The sequence below is a fragment of the Mustela putorius genome, unplaced genomic scaffold, assembly GCF_011764305.1.
Source record: "Mustela putorius furo isolate JIRA1106 unplaced genomic scaffold, ASM1176430v1.1 tig00003898_pilon_pilon_pilon, whole genome shotgun sequence".
NCBI lineage: Eukaryota > Metazoa > Chordata > Mammalia > Carnivora > Mustelidae > Mustela > Mustela putorius.
The window spans coordinates 21,019,982-21,039,034 of record NW_025422047.1 but is presented as its reverse complement, the minus strand read 5'-3'; the positions used below and the strand labels follow the sequence as shown (position 1 = coordinate 21,039,034).

General features: G+C 39.6%; 1 protein-coding gene across 4 annotated transcripts in view; it reads right to left on the bottom strand.

Annotated features, from left to right (window-relative positions):
• RNF212B (ring finger protein 212B) overlaps positions 1-19,053 on the bottom strand; it is a 27,029-nt gene extending 7,976 nt beyond the window's left edge. For 2 of the 4 annotated variants that reach the window (XM_004755319.3, XM_045067744.1), the window contains exons 1-9: positions 18,934-19,053; positions 16,971-17,071; positions 14,802-14,854; positions 14,332-14,406; positions 3,601-3,716; positions 2,912-2,972; positions 2,020-2,148; positions 866-912; positions 385-445 (exon numbers count right to left, since the gene is read on the bottom strand). In XM_004755319.3, coding sequence (XP_004755376.1) covers positions 385-445; positions 866-912; positions 2,020-2,148; positions 2,912-2,972; positions 3,601-3,716; positions 14,332-14,406; positions 14,802-14,854; positions 16,971-17,070 — 642 coding nt within the window. In that variant the 5' untranslated portion in view covers position 17,071; positions 18,934-19,053. Of the gene's footprint in view, positions 1-384; positions 446-600; positions 644-865; positions 913-2,019; positions 2,149-2,911; positions 2,973-3,600; positions 3,717-14,331; positions 14,407-14,801; positions 14,855-16,970; positions 17,072-18,933 lie in introns of all 4 variants that reach the window. The other 2 variants (XM_004755320.3, XM_045067745.1) reach the window with 2 other exon arrangements.

Genomic DNA, 19,053 nt, shown 5'->3' with positions numbered 1-19,053 from the left:
AGCTTCCTTTTTTAAAAAGACATTTATTTTAGAGTGAGTGAGTAAGCTGGGGGAGGTGCAGAGGGAAGGAATCTTTTAAGCAGACTGCCTACTGAGTGTGGAATCCCACATGGGGCTTCATCCCAGGACCCATGAGATCATGAGCTCAAGATTTCATGACTGGAGCCAAAACCAGGCCCAACAACTGAGCCACTCTGGCACCCTTCTCTGTGTTAGCTTCTAACATTTTTTCTTTTTAGCACTGCCAAACAAAAAAACAGCCCAGGCATAGCATTGGATAATTTATACCAAAACCAATATAAGCTTAATACTCTTGCCTGACATCTTTGCTTTCATTTAGCACTGGAAATCTCAATCTGGGAAGAGAAGGTAAATATTACTTACTTGTCCCAAGCTACTAAAGTCAGATATTCTGTAAGGAATAGATTCCACAGAGGGGGACCGACTGTATAAGGTGAGACAAAAAGAAAACAAACTGGGTTGAAACTTGACATAGACCTAAAGTCTCCTCAGTCCCTACCTCTGCCATATCTAGGTATTTCTTTTATCTTCCAACTTTTGCCAGCAGTTTTCATGTGGCTGGGTAGGCTTCCTACTCACCTGACCACCTGGCTGCTATGCTGAGAAATGGGTCGTGGAGTGACTGGAAGAAAATCAAGTGAGGAATGAAGAGCTGCCATCCATGTCATGCCCTGCCTTGCCTAACCAACCCAGCACAAATGGGTATCTTGTTGTATGTTGTTCTCACATCATACACAAAATTAGGAAAACTGCATTACAGTCTCTGAGAGAAAACTATCTTCTATATGGGAAAAGGAGATTTATTAATCTCACACAGATATTTGGGCAAACAAATGTTCTCTACCTGACTGTGATGGAGAAGTAATGCCCACTGGTCGAGGTGTGGCCAACCTGCAAAAAGAAAAAGAGAGGAAGCTCTAAGCAGAAGTTAAGTACCACCTGAGAGGATCAATCAGTCAATCAGATCACTGTTTTAAACAATAGCTTACTCTCTGAGTGAGTGTGAACTGCTTACTATCATGTATTACAGGTATCACCCCAAAATATGGAGGCAAAGTTTCCATCTGAGATTCCTTGACTCTCTAACTCCCTAAGTGAAACCTCCTCTACTGCCCACAATAGGAGAAATTTTGAAGTCTTCCTTTCTTCCTTCCCTTGGTGCCTTACCAAGTACTCTCAGTTTTATATGTATCTATCCACCTGTTTATCCACTCATAAATCCATCATTCCCTCACTCCCATTCTCTCATCCATCTCTCCAACAAGCATTTACTTAGTGTTTATACATCCCAGATCCTGAGATTACAAAGACAACTAGAATACAGTCCCTATCTTTGAAAGGTTCACAGACTAGTGGGAGAGACAAAAACAAATAAAAGTAATGCTAAGCGTTATGGTGGGTATATCAGAAATACAGAAGCCTGAAAGAACGCTGGACTGTAACTTCTGTGAGTGCAGGAGCCATGTCTCTCAACCCATCAATACAGGGCTGAGGTAAAAAACATTTAATAGTTGGTAGGGTACAGACTAACGGGTGATGTACACCCAGCACCTGGCATGGTACCTGATAAACAATAGGGACTTAATATTTAATTAATTAATTTAAAAAAAATATTATTTATTTATTTATTTATCAGAGAGAGAGGGAGAGAGAGTGAGCACAGGCAGACAGAATGGCAGGCAGAGGCAGAGGGAGAAGCAGGCTCCCTGCTGAGCAAGGAGCCCGATGTGGGACTCGATCCCAGGACGCTGGGATCATGACCTGAGCCGAAGGCAGCTGCTTAACCAACTGAGCCACCCAGGCGTCCCTTTAATTAATTAATTTAATTAACGAATAACAGAATATCAAACCCCTCCTAATGAAGTCTTGACAGAGGAAATGACATGTGAGTTGAATTTTGAAGGATGGGTAGGATTTCATGAGGGAGCATTACATTCAATATTTCACGTCAGCACTTCTCAGTGAGTTAACTGGGGAAGTGAAGATAAATTTACCAACCATCTCCTCCACCTTCGATCCCACACAGGTGTTGCAGCCAAGAGTCAAGAAAGAACAGCAATTTTCAATCAGGGCTAGTATGGGGCCTGATAAAACTGACCTGCTTCCTTGGTACCAATTTGGAGATTCCTGTAGGTGAAAAAAAATGGGAGTGAAGGAAGCTGCAGTTAGGATTAGGGTTCTAATCAATGAATGTTACTTGCTAGATAACTAAGCTGCAATGTCCTCTAGCTGTGGTTACTAAGACTTACAGTAGGAGAAAAAAAAATAGCAGCCATGTTTCCCTAGGAAATTATTAGCTTTGACAGAATAAAATTTTAGTTCTTTTTCATAAAAACACACTGGGAATCCCAAAGACTGATTTGTGTGGGAAAAAATGGAGAGTCTATGGGGGAGAGAAAGGAAAATGACAGGATAAAATATGCTAGAATAGTTACAGCAGTAAGATCAAGAGGAAAATCATACAAATACAAAGAACATTCTTAGGTAAATAAAGAAACCTCTGGGAAATAGAGTTGGATTGGAGGAAGAGGAAGAGTCCTGAGGTGCCTTGGGATTCTTGAAGAGAAACTTTTAAGTTACAACAGATGTCTCTTCAATAAAAGAGTTTCCCAAATGGTATGTCATGACTTAATGATGTTTGAGAATGGGTTACCAGTGTGCTACATATTGATCCTTCCAGTCCTCCTAGGTCTTCTGTGGCCTCAACCATTTACTACCATGCACTTGTTGTATAAATATGATCAGTTATTTATGCCATGATGTGGAAAAGGTTAGGCAGCATTGTTCTAGACAGCATCTAGTCAGCTAGATGAGAAAAGTAGGAGAGAAAATAACAGTAAGGAATTCATTAGTAAGGAAATAATAGTAAGGAATTAAGGAATCCATTCACCTTTAGAATGGCAAGACATTTCTTCAGCTCTCCATTTTCCTTCTTTAAGACTGACAGCTCTCTGGGCAAAAGATAGAAATAATCATCTCCAGTAGGTTAGTGGGATCCAAACCCTGATGTTTATTATTATTGACATCTAGTTAATGCTTACAGAGAGATGCTTGCCACTATACAAGGTATTTCTGTCAGAGATCTAGGGATTCAGGAGACAGAGGCAGAGGCAGAGTCTGATGACCGGGAGAATCAGGAGGACAAAATCAGTAGTCACTGGGTATGATTTCAGAGGAGTTTCCATATAGTTCCACACATACCCATGGTCTCCTGCTGTCTGAAAACGTCCTTCAAGGATTCCATCTTTTGGCTTAAGATTTCCAAAATATGCCTTCCTGAGGCAACATTTTAAATGCTATCTCTCATCTTTATCACTGAAAAGCTAAGCTTTATTTCTCCAAAGAAGCAGTTTTTGTCAGGGAAGTACAAGAGGAAAGCTATAAAGTGAGGAGGGCCCCTATAGGGAAGAAAGAGAAAAACAAAGTGGGGATTAAGGGGACCAAAAATTCTGTACCTGATTTGCCCAAGACAAACATAAACACATGTAGCAATGTTCAGGCTTTGCAACCATAAGGAAATAAGCACTACAGCTCCTCTGAAAGAAAAAAAGCTCTCTGGTGATTTAATTTGTCACTTACTTTTCCTGCCTGGTCACCATCTGCTGTGCCTCCTGCATGGCTGCTTCTAACTTTGTAATTCTATGCTTGTAGAAGGCGATGAGGAGATCTGTTTGTTTCTTCTGGAAACTCCACACCTAACAGGGAAAAACAGATCTTTTTTTTTTTTTTTTTTTAAGATTTTATTTATTTATTTGACAGAGAGAGAGAGATCACAAGTAGGCAGAGAGGCAGGCAGAGAAAGATGGGGAAGCAGGCTCCCTGCCGAACAGAGAGCCCAATGCAGGACCCTGAGACCATGACCTGAGCCGAAGGCAGAGGCTTTAACCCACTGAGTCACCCAGGTACCCCAAAAAATAGATCTTTGACATGCACTTCCATAATTCTTTTCCTCTTACTTCTGGCAACAAAAGGAAATGCATCAATCAATTCATCCTTTAACACTGATCACTTTTTTCTGGAGGATCTGGCCTAATTCACGACTCCCCAAAACTAGAGGATTTGGCATTAGGGAAAGCCAAAGTTTCTCATTTCCAGGACAATGACTTTTTAATATTTTTTTTAGAGGGAGAATTTTTTTTAAAAACATTTTATTTATTTATTTGACAGACAGAGATCACAAGTAGGCAGAGAGGCAGGCAGAGAGAGAGGGGAAGGGAAGCAGGCTCCCTGCCAAGCAGAGAGCCTGATGTGAGGCTCGATCCCAGGACCCTAGGATCATGACCTGGGCGGAAGGCAGAGGCTTTAACCCACTGAGCCATCCAGGTGCCCCTTTAATATATTTTTTAAAAAGGATTTTATTTATTTATTTGACAAAGAGAAGGACAGCGAGAGAGGGAACACAAGTGGGGGAGTGGGAGAGGGAGAAGCAGGCTTCCCGCTGAGCAGGAAGCCAGATTCAGGGCTCAGTCCCAGGACCCTGGGATGATGACCTCAGCTGAAGGCAGACACTTAACAACTGAGCCCCCTGAGAGCCCCAACTTCTTAATATCTTATTGAGAATATTCTGGCATGGTAGAATGGCCCTTTAAAAACATAATCTTTCATCTTGAGCAAGAAGAGTGATATCAAAAAACTTTTTCAAGCTTAGAACTTGTTCTAACCTGTCTACTATCCGTCTGGACTCAACTTTCATATTCCTAGCTATTACAGAGCACTGGTAACCGATTTACTTTCCCTGAGATATTCATACAGGGGCACTCACAGGCTGTTTATGCTGCTACAGTAAAGGGCAAAAAAGCACAGAAGGAGAATATTTCTGGGGATGGGCAAATAATTTTATCTTTTGCTTTGTTTTACCATTTGATATACTGATGTGCCTTTCAGGGGATTACTGAATCAGAGCAAAAGTTAATATTTAGAAAGTGTTTTAGCTTTGTCAGGTTCTACTTTTGAATACACAGCAGTATTTATGTCTCATCTGCTTCCTCCCTACTCAGACTATAAACCTTTTGTCTAAGGTCCTTCCTTAGATCTTGGTACTTTTGTCAAAAACTTTCTGTTCACACCTAATTTGCAAGTTGCTTTTGCCACCTTACTACAGAATTGGTCTTGAAAATTTATATAGCCTCAAGGCACCTGGGTGGCAAAGTCATTAAGCCTCTGCCTTCAACTCAGGTCACGATCCCTGGGTCTGGAATTGAGCCCTGCAAGAGGCTCCCTGCTCAGCAGGGGAGTCTGCTTCTCCCCCTCCCACTCCCCTTGCTTGTGTTCCCTCTCTCATTGTGTCTCTGTCAAATAAATAAATAAAATCTTAAAAAAAAAAAAAAAAAGACCTTGCTTAAAAAAAAAGAGAAAGTTTACATAGCCTCTAGCCTTTTGTCTCTCCAATCAAAAGCAAACTCAACTAATTCTGTTTATATAAGATTTCATTATAGTCTTCTTTAGTATTTTTAAAAAGTGGTTATTTTCATAAAAATAAAACATGATCATTTAAAAAAAAAATCTGAACAGTGCAGCTGCAGAAAACCCCACTCAGAATCCCAGGAGTTACTTAAAGTGGCAAGGGCTTGGGGAGCAGTACATGTTACAGATTGATGTGATGTTTAGCCAAGGGACAGTATCCCAAACATCAGTGAAATACGCCTGATCCTAACTTAATTTACTTCAAAGTAAATTGGTAGTATTGGTAAACTCATTATCTACTTTGACTCTCAAAACTCACTGGTTTGTCTTTTTTTTTTGTCTTATCTATCTTTTATGAAACTGACTCCCTCATTTCACAGTATCTAAAGGTTTTAGTATTTTAAATTATATCTCAAGGTAATCATATAGTTGAGAAAAGGAAGTTTCTCTTTATAGAAGTATTCCACCTAAAAAAATGAGATAGAGGGCGCCTGGGTGGCTCAGTCATTAAGCGTCTGCCTTTGGCTCAGGTCATGGTCCCAGGGTCATGGGATCAAGCCCCACTTCGGGCTCTCTGCTTGGTGGGCTCTCTGCTTCACCCTCTCCCATTCCCCTTGCTTGTGTTCCCTCTCTTGCTGTCTCTGTCAAATTAATAAACAAAATCTTTTTTAAAAATGAGATAGGGGGGCACCTGGGTGGCTCAGTGGGTTAAGCCGCTGCCTTCGGCTCAGGTCATGATCTCAGGGTCCTGGGATCGAGTCCCGCATCGGGCTCTCTGCTCAGCAGGGAGCCTGCTTCCTCCTCTCTCTCTCTCTGCCTGCCTCTATGCCTACTTGTGATCTCTCTCTTTCAAATAAATAAATAAAATCTTTAAAAAAAAAATAAAAAAAAAAATAAAAAAATAAAAAAAAAAAAAAAGAGATAGGAATGATAGAATTAAATATGAGCATTTTGCAGCTCCTAATGAATCAACAGATCTATGTAAAATTCATCATTTGCCACCCTCACACAAAATAAGAGATGGAAGACTATTATGTACCTCTTGGCAGAGCACAACACTGCTATAAAGTAGGCTTGCCTCCCACCCACCCCCAACCAAATAATCTGATTAAGGAAATACAGAGCACAGACAAGCATTATTAAATGACTCCACAAGGGTACAATAAACAAAACCCACTCAGGGAACAACTCTATAGGACAAAAGACCATTTTCTTCAATAACAATAAAAAAAGAGGGACAAAAAAAAGTGGCATAGTGGGTTAAGCATCTGACTCCTGATTTCAACTCAGGTCATGATCTCAAGGTCCTCAGATGGAGCCCTAAGTCTGGCTCCATGCTTAGCGGGGAGTCTGCTGTCTACTTGAAATTCTCCCATTCCCTCTGCCCCTCCCCCAGTGCACATACACTCTTTTTCTCTCTATAAAATACACAAATAAATATTTTTTTAAATAATAAAAAAAGAAATGAGTGGAAACTTATACTTCAATAGAAACTAAAGAGACATTAACAACCAACTGAACTATATGGACCTTACAAAACCCAATTCAAACAAAATTTTTAAATAATTATGAAACAGCTACAGAATTGTGAACACTGACTGATTACTGGATAAGATTAGGGGATTGTTATTTTAGTACAACATGGTTATATTTAAGAAAAGAGCCCCCATCTTTTAGAGACACATTCTGAAATACTACCAGATTAAAATCTTAACATAGGGGCGCCTGGGTGGCTCAGTGGGTTAAAGCCTCTGCCTTCAGCTCAGGTCAGGATCCCAGGGTTCTGGGATCGAGCCCCACATCTGATTCTCTGCTCAGTGAGAACCCCACCCCCCACCTCCCTCTCTGCCTACTTGTGATCTCTGTCAAATAAATAAATAAAATCTTTAAAAAAAATAAAATCATAACGTATCTGGTTATGGCTTCAAAATGGTCTGGGTGGGGTGTATGGAAGTACAGATTAAGGAAGATTGGCCATGTGGGGTTCTGGGATCGAGCCCCACATCTGGTTCTCTGCTCAGTGAGAACCCCACCCCCCACCTCCCTCTCTGCCTACTTGTGATCTCTGTCAAATAAATAAATAAAATCTTAAAAAAAAAAATCATAACGTATCTGGTTATGGTTTCAAAATGGTCTGGATGGGGTGTATGGAAGTACAGATAAAGGAAGATTGGCCATGAGCTGATGATAATTGGTGAAATGGGGTGGCAGATACATTAAACTGGAAATATCATGAAGGACAGTATGAGTTCTTGTCCTTTAGTAGTTCGTCTCCATAGTACAAGGCATTCAGACATGTGAACCAATAAAAAAAAACACAAAGTGTTATGCAGAACAGAATAAATATGTGTAAAGTATAGAATGAATAAGAGTTAACTATTTGGGGGTTGCCTGGGTGGCAAAGTTGGTTAATCGTCCAGCCCTCGATTTCAGCTCAGGTCATGATCTCAGGATTTTGAGCATCAGGCTCCCTAGGATTTTCTGCATCAGGCTCCACACTCAGCAGGGTGTCTGCTTGAGAATTCTCTCCCTCTATCCCTCATCCCACTTACTACCCCCAATTAAATAAATAAATAAATCTTTAAATTTTTTTTTTAAAAAAAAGGGTTAACTAATTGGTCTTCAGAATGTGGAAATCAGGCATTCTGGGCACACATAAAAGAACTGCAAAGAACTAAATCTACCTTACAGATTGGGTAATAAATAGCCTACATAAGAAACTACGGTGGTATAAAAGATGTGAGGTGGTCACTGTGGATGTGATTGCAGAGGTTAGGAGAAACCAGCCCATTAAGAGAACTAGGTGTCACTCTGAAAAATCTGAAACACAAGTGATGAAAAGCCATGAAAGGGTCTTGAAAAGGCAGTTGCAATGTTCAGACTTATAATTGAAATAGATTATTGTGGGACCCAGAGAGAACAGATTTGAGCAAAAAAGATCCCTAAAAATGCTTCCTTATCAAAAACAATTAAAAGACTGTTATAAGATATCAGAGGTACCCACTCTGAATAGGAAATCCATAGCAGCCCACCAAGTGGGAAGTGAAGTTTTGAGTTGCATAATTTGTGATCAAAGCAATACTATCTCTCACACTGCAACCTCCTGCTCAGTGAAGTGATTAAAAAAAAACTAAAGTAGGGGTGCCTGGGTGGCTCATGTGTTAAGCCTCTGCCTTAGACTCAGGTCACGATCTCAGGGTCTTGGGATCGAGCCCTACATTAGGCTCTCTGCTCAGCAGGGAGCCTGCTTCCCCCTCCTCCTCTGCCTGCCTCTCTGCCTGCTTGTGATCTCTCTCTCTGCCAACTAGATAAACAAAATCTTTAAAAAAAAAAAAGAAAAAACCTCAAGTGTACTGATTCAGAAGTCCTAAATATTGACAAATTACCTTCTATTTTTCAGCAGGCAGTAGTACTTTTCAGAGGCATCATTGATTATCTCAGTTGTTCAATTTTTAAATTCAAGTAAGGGATGAATAATGGTCTGGTCTACTGATGAGATCAGGCCTTGACCTGATTTTACTCAACTGGCATATGTGGTAATTACTTACATATATGTTAGCAGAACATATGACCTCAAAGTCAGCAAACTACTGACCGGGTCAGATGCCTGTTTTTGTAAATCCAAGTTTACTGGAACACCATGCTGCTCTGTACTACAACAGAGTTGAGTAGTTGCAACAACGATTGTATGGCCTTCAAAGCCTGAAATATTTACTGGTCTTTTAAGAAAAAGTTTATCGGGGTGCCAGTTGGTTGAGTGTTCGACTCGTGGTTTTAGCTCAGGTCAAGATCTCATGGGTTGTGAGACTAAGCCCCAGGGCTCCGTACTCAGTGGGGAGTCTGAGGATTCTCTCCCTCTGCCCCTCCCCCCACTAGTGCAGGCTCGCATGCACTCTCTAAAATAAATAAATTAATCTTTTTAAAAAAGGAGAAAGTTTATCAATCCCAACACTAAATTTAGGAAAGTCTTTATATATCCATTTTTGTCTTTTTCTTTGAATTTTTCTTTTTTTGTGAATTTATATCTTTCCTTCTTTTTCTATCAATCTTTCCTATTTCCTACACTATTTGATGTCCTACTTTGTCTTTTCTTCCTATTTATATTTATTTAATGGACATTTGGGTTATTAAAACAGATGGGCCCAAAGAATGGGACAAAATGTGTGCAAATCAGGGTGCCTGGGTGGCTCAGTTGGTTAAGTGGCTATGTTTGGCTCAGGTCATGAACTCAGGGTCCTGGGATGGAGACCCTTATTGGGCTTCCTGCTCAGTGGGGGAATCTGCTTCTCTCCTGCCCCTCCCCCAACTCATACGTGCATGCTCTCACTCTCTCTCTCTCTCAAATAAATAAATAAAATCTTAAAAAAATAAAAGAAAATGTATGCAAATCATATATCTGGCAAGAGACTTGTACCTAGAATACATAAAGAACTCTTATAACTAATAATATAAAGATAATCCAATTTAAAAATGGGCAAAGGATCTGACAGACATTGCTTTGAAGAAGATATATAAATGGCCGGTAAGAATATGAAAAGATGCTCAACATCATTTGTCATCAGAGAAATTAAAATCAAAACCACAATGAGACACTACTTCACACCATTAGGATGGTTACAATAAAAAAGATAAAAACAAGAGTTGGTGAGGAAATGGAGAAATCAAAACCCTCATACATTACGGTAAAAATGTAAAATATTGCAGGCATTTGAGAAAACAGTCTGGCATTTTCTCAAAAATTTAAACATAGAGATACCACTTAACCCAGTAGTTCAATTCCTACATAAGGATCCAAAAGAAATGAAAATATATGCCACACAAAAACATGTACACAAATGTTAACAGCAGAACTGTTCAGAATAGCCAAAAAGCAGAAATAACCCAAATATCTCTCAATTGGTGAATGAATATGTGAAAAGTATACCCACCTATACAAGGCAATATTATTTGGTCATAAAAAGGAGTGAAGTACTAATGAGGTCTTAATACATGCTACAACATGGATGAACCTTAGAAATATTATGCTTGTGGGGCGCCTGGGTAGCTCAGTGGGTTAAAACCTCTGCCTTTGGCTCAGGTCATGATCCCAGGATCCTGGGATCAAGCCCGGCATTGGGCTCTCTGTTCAGCAGGGAGCCTGCTTCCCTTTCTCTCTCTGCCTGCCTCTCTGCCTACTTGTGATCTCTGTCAAATAAATAAATAAAGTCTTGGGGCGCCTAGGTGGCTCAGTGGGTTAAAGCCTCTGCCTTCGGCTTAGGTCATGATCTCAGGGTCCTGGGATCAAGCCCCACACGCATGGTCTCTCTGCTCAGTGGGGAGCCTGCTTCCTCCTCTCTCTCTCTGCCTGCCTCTCCGCCTACTTGTGATATCTGTCTGACAAATAAATTAATAAAATCTTAAAAAAAAATTCTAAAAAATAAATACAGTCTTTTAAAAAAACTATCTATATCATAATGAGTTCCATATTTATATCTTATCCTTGACCTATATCCTGAGCTTCAGAATAGTAAATCTATCTGCCTTCATGATTTCTCCTCCTGGAGTTCTAACAATCATCTATGCCCTAATATGTCCAAAATGGTATTTTTCTTCAAATGGTCTTCTCAGCCTTGGTGAAGAGTATAATCATCCCACATATTTGTCTTATTTTGCTCAAGACAAAAACCCAGATGTCTTCTTTGATTCCTCTCTTTTTCTTATTTCCCACATCCAAATCTACAATGGTTCTATCAGTTCTTCCTAGAAAACATCTAAGATTTGATTACCCCTCCCCATTTCTATTGCTCCCATTTTAGCTCAAGAAGTCTTACTTAGATCTCTCCCACAGCCTCTTACGTGGTCTCCCTGCTTCTACTCTTTTTTTTTTTTTCAAGTAGGCAGAGAGGCAGGCAGAGAGAGCGGAGGAAGCAGAGAGCCCGAAGCAGGGCCCGATCCCAGGACCCGGGGATCATGACCCAGGCTGAAGGCAGAGGCTTTAACCCACTGAGCCACCCAGGCGCCCCTCCCTGCTTCTACTCTTAACTTCTCTATGGTCTAGTCTCCACTCAGCAGCCAGATTCTCTTTTAAAAGTATATATCAGATGGGCACCTGGGTGGCTCAGTGGTTGGGCCTCTGCCTTTGGCTCGGGTCGTGATCCGGAGTCCTGGGATCGAGCCCTATATCGGGTTCCCTGCTCGCCTGGAGGCCTACTTCTCCCTCTCCCACTCCTCCTGCTTGTATTCCCTCTCTCGCTGTGTCTCTCTCTGTCAAATAAATAAATAAAATCTTTTTTAAAAAGTATATATCTGGTAATGCCATTTCTGTGCTTAAAACCCTTCAATGCTGTTCACTGCCACTTAGAAGAAAATCTAAATTCCTTACCATGGCCTACAAGTCCCTATATATTGGCTCAAGCCCCTCTGACCTTACTTTGAATCATTTCTACCTCCCTCCCAGGCTTAATGTGCACTCATTCATTTTACAAACATTTTTTTTTAATTTTATTTATTTTATTTGACAGAGATTACAAGTAGGCAGAGAGACAGGCAGAGAGAGAAAGGAGGAAGCAGGCTCCCCCCTGAGCAGAGAGCCCGATGCGGGGCTCGATCCCAGAACCCTGGGATCATGACCTAAGCCGAAGGCAGAGGCTTTAACCCACTGAGCCACCCAGGTGCCCCTAACAAACATTTCTTATTCACTTCATTTGTGTTAGGTACCTCATTTGCCATTGGGCAATACAAAGTTTTTATCTGTCTTTCAAAACTTTTGGTTAAGTGAGAGAGACATAAGAACAAATAAATTAAGACACCTTTGCAGAGGTAAGAGTAAGGTGTTATATTACAAAGGGCAGTGCAAAAATCTGCCTATAGGAATCAGGGAAAGCTTTACCAAAGAAGGAGCAATTACTGGCATGCACTTGAAGGATAACTAGTAATGGATAATGGCTAGTAATGGATAATCTATGACCTAGGATTAGAAGAAAGTTCACAGGTTTATAGGAGGATCTCCAATCCCCAAATATATTTAGTTTTATCTAGAGATGAGTAAAGATTTCTAAACAGAAAGTTTTAACTATTGGCCATAGAGTACAGCAAAAAAATACCTTTGGCAGGTTGTTTCAAGAGATCTGGGATGATTAAAACACAAGTGGATATATAGATCAATATACCATTCATTCATTTAACAATTTTTTAGTGTCTACTACATATTAAGAGCTATCCAAAGGGCTTGGTATACAACAACAACAAAAACCTACCAAATCTCTGAATTTATGGAGCCTACATTCCAGTGTTGGATTCAGACAATAAATAAGTATGCAACGTTAGAGATAAGAGCTATGATGAAAAATAAAGCACGGTAAGCAGCAGACAGTGCTGGGGCTACCATTTGATATATGAGAGTCAGTAAAGGTCTGACTGAGAAAGAAAAATTTGAGCCGAGGCCTGAATGAGGCAATCTAGATATTATTTGGATCAGTTTTTCAACTTCACAGACTAGGAAAACACATTTTCAGGCATTGCTGACTTCACCAAACTGGTCCTTCACTAAAGTGATGATTAACTGACCCTTTCCATTTATTTTATCTTGATTACTTGACCGTGTGTAATTGGTCCCTTGATTAGGTAGGTTAGAATTCAGACTACATATAATTTCTCTACTGATCATTAGCTAGTCCTGAGTTTAGTTATTAACCAAAAGTCTGCTCTTTCTCATGTGACCTTGTTTACATTTCTCCTTGAGTCTCAGCTAGATTTTATCTCCCCACAATGTTAAATAGTATCTCAAATATGATGGCTCACCCAAGCAACTAAAAGCTGAATGCAGTGAAAGCTTTAATTACTCTTCTTCTATTTCCAGAATTAGGATTGAGGGGTGAGACACCAGCGAAAATTAAATCTACTATCTGCAGCCAGAGCACGACAAAGGATAATCTTCATGTTAAGGAAAGGATTGCTCATATGAATGAGAAGTAAGAGTACAAAAGAAAAAAGCAGTGATTAAATTTTCCAAGAAATACACCAAGATAGAAATCCTATTAGGCTATAAAATATTCTCAGTAGAGAACTGGAGAGTGGAAGGGGAAAACCAAAGTTTTTACAATTTGGGAACTCTCAAATGGTTATTCTGTCTTCTCTCCACTTCCTACCATATTCCTATTGCTCTTGACCAAGTCAATGGTATACGAATATAATGATGTATCAGGAAAGAAAAATACTTTCTGAAATTCAAGCAACCAATTATAAACACGAAAAAAATTAAATATATATGTATTACTAAAAAAGATCACTAAAATTGAGAATAGAAATTAAGAAATCTCATCCAAACATAGGTCTTTAAGCAAAAATTTGAGAGCTAGCCCATTAAATCCACTGACTACAGCGTCAGTCTTGTACATCCAAAGTAATTTTTAGTCTGCACAGAAAGATGATAAAGCTCCTAGAACCTTTTTTATTCTTTTTCAAGGGGGGGAACGGGAGGGGGTAAGGAAAGGAAGAGAGAGCATCTTAAACAGGCTCCACGTCCAGTGTGGAAACAGATGTGAGGCTTGATCTTACAATTCTGAGATCATGACCTGAGCCATTCATTATCAAGAAAAGGTCAGACACTTAATCGACTGAGCCACCCAGGTATCCCGAGAGCCTTCTTTATTCTAAGAAATTACTTAATAGAATGAGGAAGTATAAGGCAAGATATCAGCTACATAGTGGTTTTTACAGTCTATCACAGGTTTGGGGTCATTAAAAAAGTTAACTGTTGAGATTTGTATCCTTAGGGAAGAAAGTAAATGAACAGTCAATCCTCTCCATTGTGTACAAATACAAAAATATTGTGTACAAATAAATCAAAGAGACTCTGATTTTAAAAAAATAAGATGCAATTAGAATTTCCCTAGCGAATTTGATTTTCTTCACTTTTGTTTCTCATACCTGAGAGATGTGACTAAAATACTGCAAAGCTGTCTCCACAGGGCTTTTGAAATATATCTTCTCCTGAGGTTTCAGCTATGAAGAGAGAGAAAGACAAACACTGAGCATATCCACAATGGAATGAAATAAGATACTGACAAATATAACAAAGGATGTACCACCCTTTCTAAAGCATTGTGTTATTTCACTATGCTAAGTAGGAAGAAGCTTATCACTGTCCTAGGAGATGTTGATTTTATGTTCTAATCCTCCTTAACTCATACTTCTATATTAGCAGCCACAGATAATTCTTCTGTTGTTTACACCCTCCTTTTTTCACAATTGCTATCTGTGAGTTTTGTTGCTTTTTTTCTTTTTTTAAAATTTCACTGCTTAGTCACTCATTTACTGTACTTCTTGCATACTTCTTACTTCTTACAGACCAGGAATGGGATAATAAGATGGTTTGTTGCAGGGGGAGAAAAACTTACATTATCAGAAAGAGCCAGATGCTTGCAAGCACTTCCACAAACAGCACATTTTTCTAGGGGGAAAGGGAAAAAAATGTTTGGTTCCTATGGACAAGAGGTAGGATCTTCCTAAAATACATGGGAACAGTCAAGTAGGCAAGCAAGAAACAGTTTCTTACTGAATTTAGAATATTTTTGTGCTATAAGAGGACATCATCTTGAGCTCTCTGTTCTTAACATCAGTATTTCCAAACTTGTATGTTGATGACAAGTATGGCTTTCACACTGTAGCTCTACCCATCTCCTCTTTTTTTAAAAAAGGTTTATTATTGGGCACCTGGGTGGCTCAGTGGGTTAAGCCGCTGCCTTCCGCTCAGGTCATGATCTCAGGGTCCTGGAATCGAGTCCCGCATCGGGCTCTCTGCTCGGCAGGGAGCCTGCTTCCCTCTCTCTCTCTGCCTGCTTCTCTGTCTACTTGTGATTTCTCTCTGTCAAATAAATAAATAAAATCTTAAAAAAAAAATAAAAAAGGTTTATTATCTATTTTTGAGAGAGAAAGTATGCATGAGTAAGGGGAGGGGCAGAGGAAGAGAGAGAGGGAGACAGAATTTCCAGCAGACTTCCCACTGACCTGGGAGCCCAACATGGGACTTGATCTCAAGACCCTGAGATTATAACCTTAGCCAAAGTCTGACACTTAACTGAGCCACCCAGGCATCCCTATCCAACTCCTCTTTAAGAATTTCCAGTTTTTGGGACACCTGGGTGGCTCAGTTGGTTAAGCAGCTGCCTTCAGCTCAGGTCATGATCCCAGCGTCATGGGATCAAGTCCCACATCGGGCTCCTTGCTCGGCAGGGAGCCTGCTTCTCCCTCTGCCTCTGCCTGCCATTCTGTCCGCCTGTGCTTGCTCTCTCTCCCTCTCTCTCTGACAAATAAATAAATAAAATCTTCAAAGAAAAAAAAAAAGAATTTCCAGTTTTCTCCTGCAGATAAGGGGGCAGTTCTAACCACCCAGCAAGAGTATTAGAGTACAGTTATGAGAGTACTAGGAAGAACACAACAGTACCAATGGTTTCAACTGTATGTTGCTCTTTTTTCCCCCCATCTACCCGATAGCAGGCACACTATAGACACTACAAGAAACTTCCCAATAATTCCTACCTTATTCTCACTTTGCTAATATTCCTAGAACTTGCTTTAGAGCTCTTCTGCTCTCATTCTCTAATTAACCCAATCTGAAACATGTAAAAATTAAAATTCCTAATCTTTCTCTTAAGTTAAAATTCTAGTAGTGGTGCTGGTTATTGATTAAGATAAATGCCACATCAAGAGAAAACATCACATGATATATGCTTCACCAAGACAAACCTCTCCAAGGTGAGCTGCTGTTACCATGGTAAACAGTTTTGTTACTTTAGCAGATAAGTTAAAAGGGTCACGAGATCCATATAAAGAAAAACACCTTCTCCAGAGGCTAGTAACTCACTCTTCTTTCCTTGAAGACTAAAGGTTTTTTCCGGTCTTCCCTCCATATCATTGCCAGAGTGAGCTAGTAAATACAAAACACAAAACAAAGAAACTTCCCCAGCTCTCTATCACCTGCAGGATAAAGTTGAGGCTCTTCAATTTTGTACATAGACCTTTCCAACATCTGGCCATTGCCCACTTCTCTAGCCTCATCTCAACCATTTCTCACTTTAGTCTCTATGCTCTACCAATCCCAATGATGTGTAGCCCCCTGCACTGTGAGTTTAATGTGGTATGCCTTTATACATATTGTTCTCTTAAACTAGAATGATCCTCCCTGCCTTATCCACTTGGCAACTCCAGTTTATTATTCAGAACTCTACTGAAGCAATAGTTCTTCTATGAACCTTTCCCTGATCAAAGCACCCTATCCTAAGTCCCTCTTCTGAGCTATTTCTTATATATATCTTGTGGCTTTCCCTGTCACAGGCCTCAAAACACTGACAAGTACCTTCTGGTGTTCAAGTATTAGATATTCCATTTGCTAAATCATTCTTTATTAATGGGTGCCTCAAATTTCCATAATCAACGTTCCTACTGTATCCACACTAACTTTGGCCCAATATGTGATTTTTATCCCCAGTCACATAGAGAAATGGCTAATCATTATTTTTAGATTAAAAACATTTTTGCCTGAATCTGAAAACAGTTAAGTCACTCACCCAGGGTCACACACTTTTTACAGAAAATATGGCCACAGCTGGTGACAAAGAAATTGTCCCCATCTTTTCGGAAACATTGGTTGCAGTGAAACCAATCCATTCTGGAACAGAAAAAGAGAAAGGAAAAATAACCGGGAGCATAATATAATTACAGATGTTCCAAAATCTACGTAACAATGTTTACTTAGCTTCTGTTATCTTTTGGGGATGTAGGCACTATTATTGTGGGGATTCCAGTAGGTCATAAGGAAGTACATATACCTTCGAAGTGGAAAAAATCAGAATGCAAGCCATGTTAAACCATTTTTTAAAAAAGGAAAAATGGGGCGCCTGGGTGACTCAGTGGGTTAAAGCCTCTGCCTTCAGCTCAGGTCATGATCCCAGCGTCCTGGGATCAAGCCCCTCATCGGGCTCTCTGCTCTGCGGGGAGCCTGCTTCCTCCTCTCTCTGCCTGCCTCTCTGCCTAATTGTGATCTCTGTCTGTCAAATAAATAAAATCTTTAAAAAAATAAATAAATAAAAATAAAAAAGGAAAAATACGTATATATTTAGAAAAGTAATGGAACACCGAGATTTTTTTTTTTTTTTTTTTTGGAATGGTAAGATGAGTGTTTGTGTGTGTGTGTGTGCGTGACCTTTACATTTTTGTTTTGTTTTGTTTTCCAAGTTTTCTGGATTAATTCATGTACTAATTTGTAATCAGAAAAAAAAATCTTAAAAAAAAAGAACCATCCATTTCTTTCCTAATAGCTCCCTGTGATACATGAGATGGAGCAAGGAGGAAATAGTAGACAATTAATGGATTTCATATTAGCCACTCGGTACATATTTTATCTAAGGGAAAGATGTTTTGTGAATGATAATGTTGCCTCAGCTTGTACACTTTCCCTTCTACTCTACAGACACTCAGAATCATAGATCTGGAAAGGGCTTCAAAAGTCATTTAACATCTTGTCCAATCCCATCATTTTTCAAAGATACACCTCACCTTCACTGAAATTCAATTACTTGTCCAAAGTTCCATCTTTAGTTAATGTCAGCTCTAGGATTAGAACTGGACTCTTCTTACTTCCTGTGTCAAGCTCTGGCTACCACATCAAATAAACCTTTGTGTTAGACATGGCAACCATACATCCTGTATTTTCTGCCAATACTAATTCCATCCATACACTTGGTAAAATATGTAATTATGTAAATGTGACTTTGTAAGATTTTTAAATGAAGAAATTGACATATCAGAAAGCATTTAAAAACATAAAAAGGATTTTTAAATGAAAAAATTGACGTATTAAAAAACACGTTTTAACATATTTAAAAAAATAAATAAGCTGAAACATATTAAGCTGTAATTAGTTCATACCTATAATGAATCCACATGTTTCAGTCCATGACTATGTTATTTAAGAATATATAATCTATTAATTTGATTTCCTTTAAAATTACATTAGGAAAATAACCCAAACAGAACGTAACATTTTTTTTTCTCCACCCAAGTGTTTTCTTTAAAGAGTCTTTAAGTAGCTTATGGAGAGGTTCACTAAAAGAATGATGACTAGTTTGCACCACACTTTAACATTTTTGTCACAAAAGACAAGATTCACGATCAAGACTTGCTGAATAATCAGTGCAAAGGCATTACACACAGTCATGAGTTTTAGATTTCGATTTATTGCTCACAATACACTAACTTCTACAGCAGGTGAGTCTGAAAAACTACTGAAAAAGTCCCACTATATATATATATATACACCCTGCTTTGAATAAGGGCAGCAACAACAGTGTTACTCAAATGAGTTGTCCACAGGAACCCCTTATAAGAAGGGCAGTTAAGGGCTTCCGAGGGCAAGACTTGCCGGACTTCTGGAGGTAATGGCGATTTAGCAGTCTCACGACCAGTAGTTCTTTTCTAGCTACGTTCCCTGCCCGCTTGGCCGCCATGATCTCAGAAGCCCTGGGATCTCACCGAAATCATCCAGTTCTCCTCACGAACAGCTGGAAATGGCGGGAAAATATACACCAAGGCTGGCACCAAGCAGAAGCAAGAGGCTGGCGACGTCTCCTAAGAGGCGTGGGCGGGCCTCGA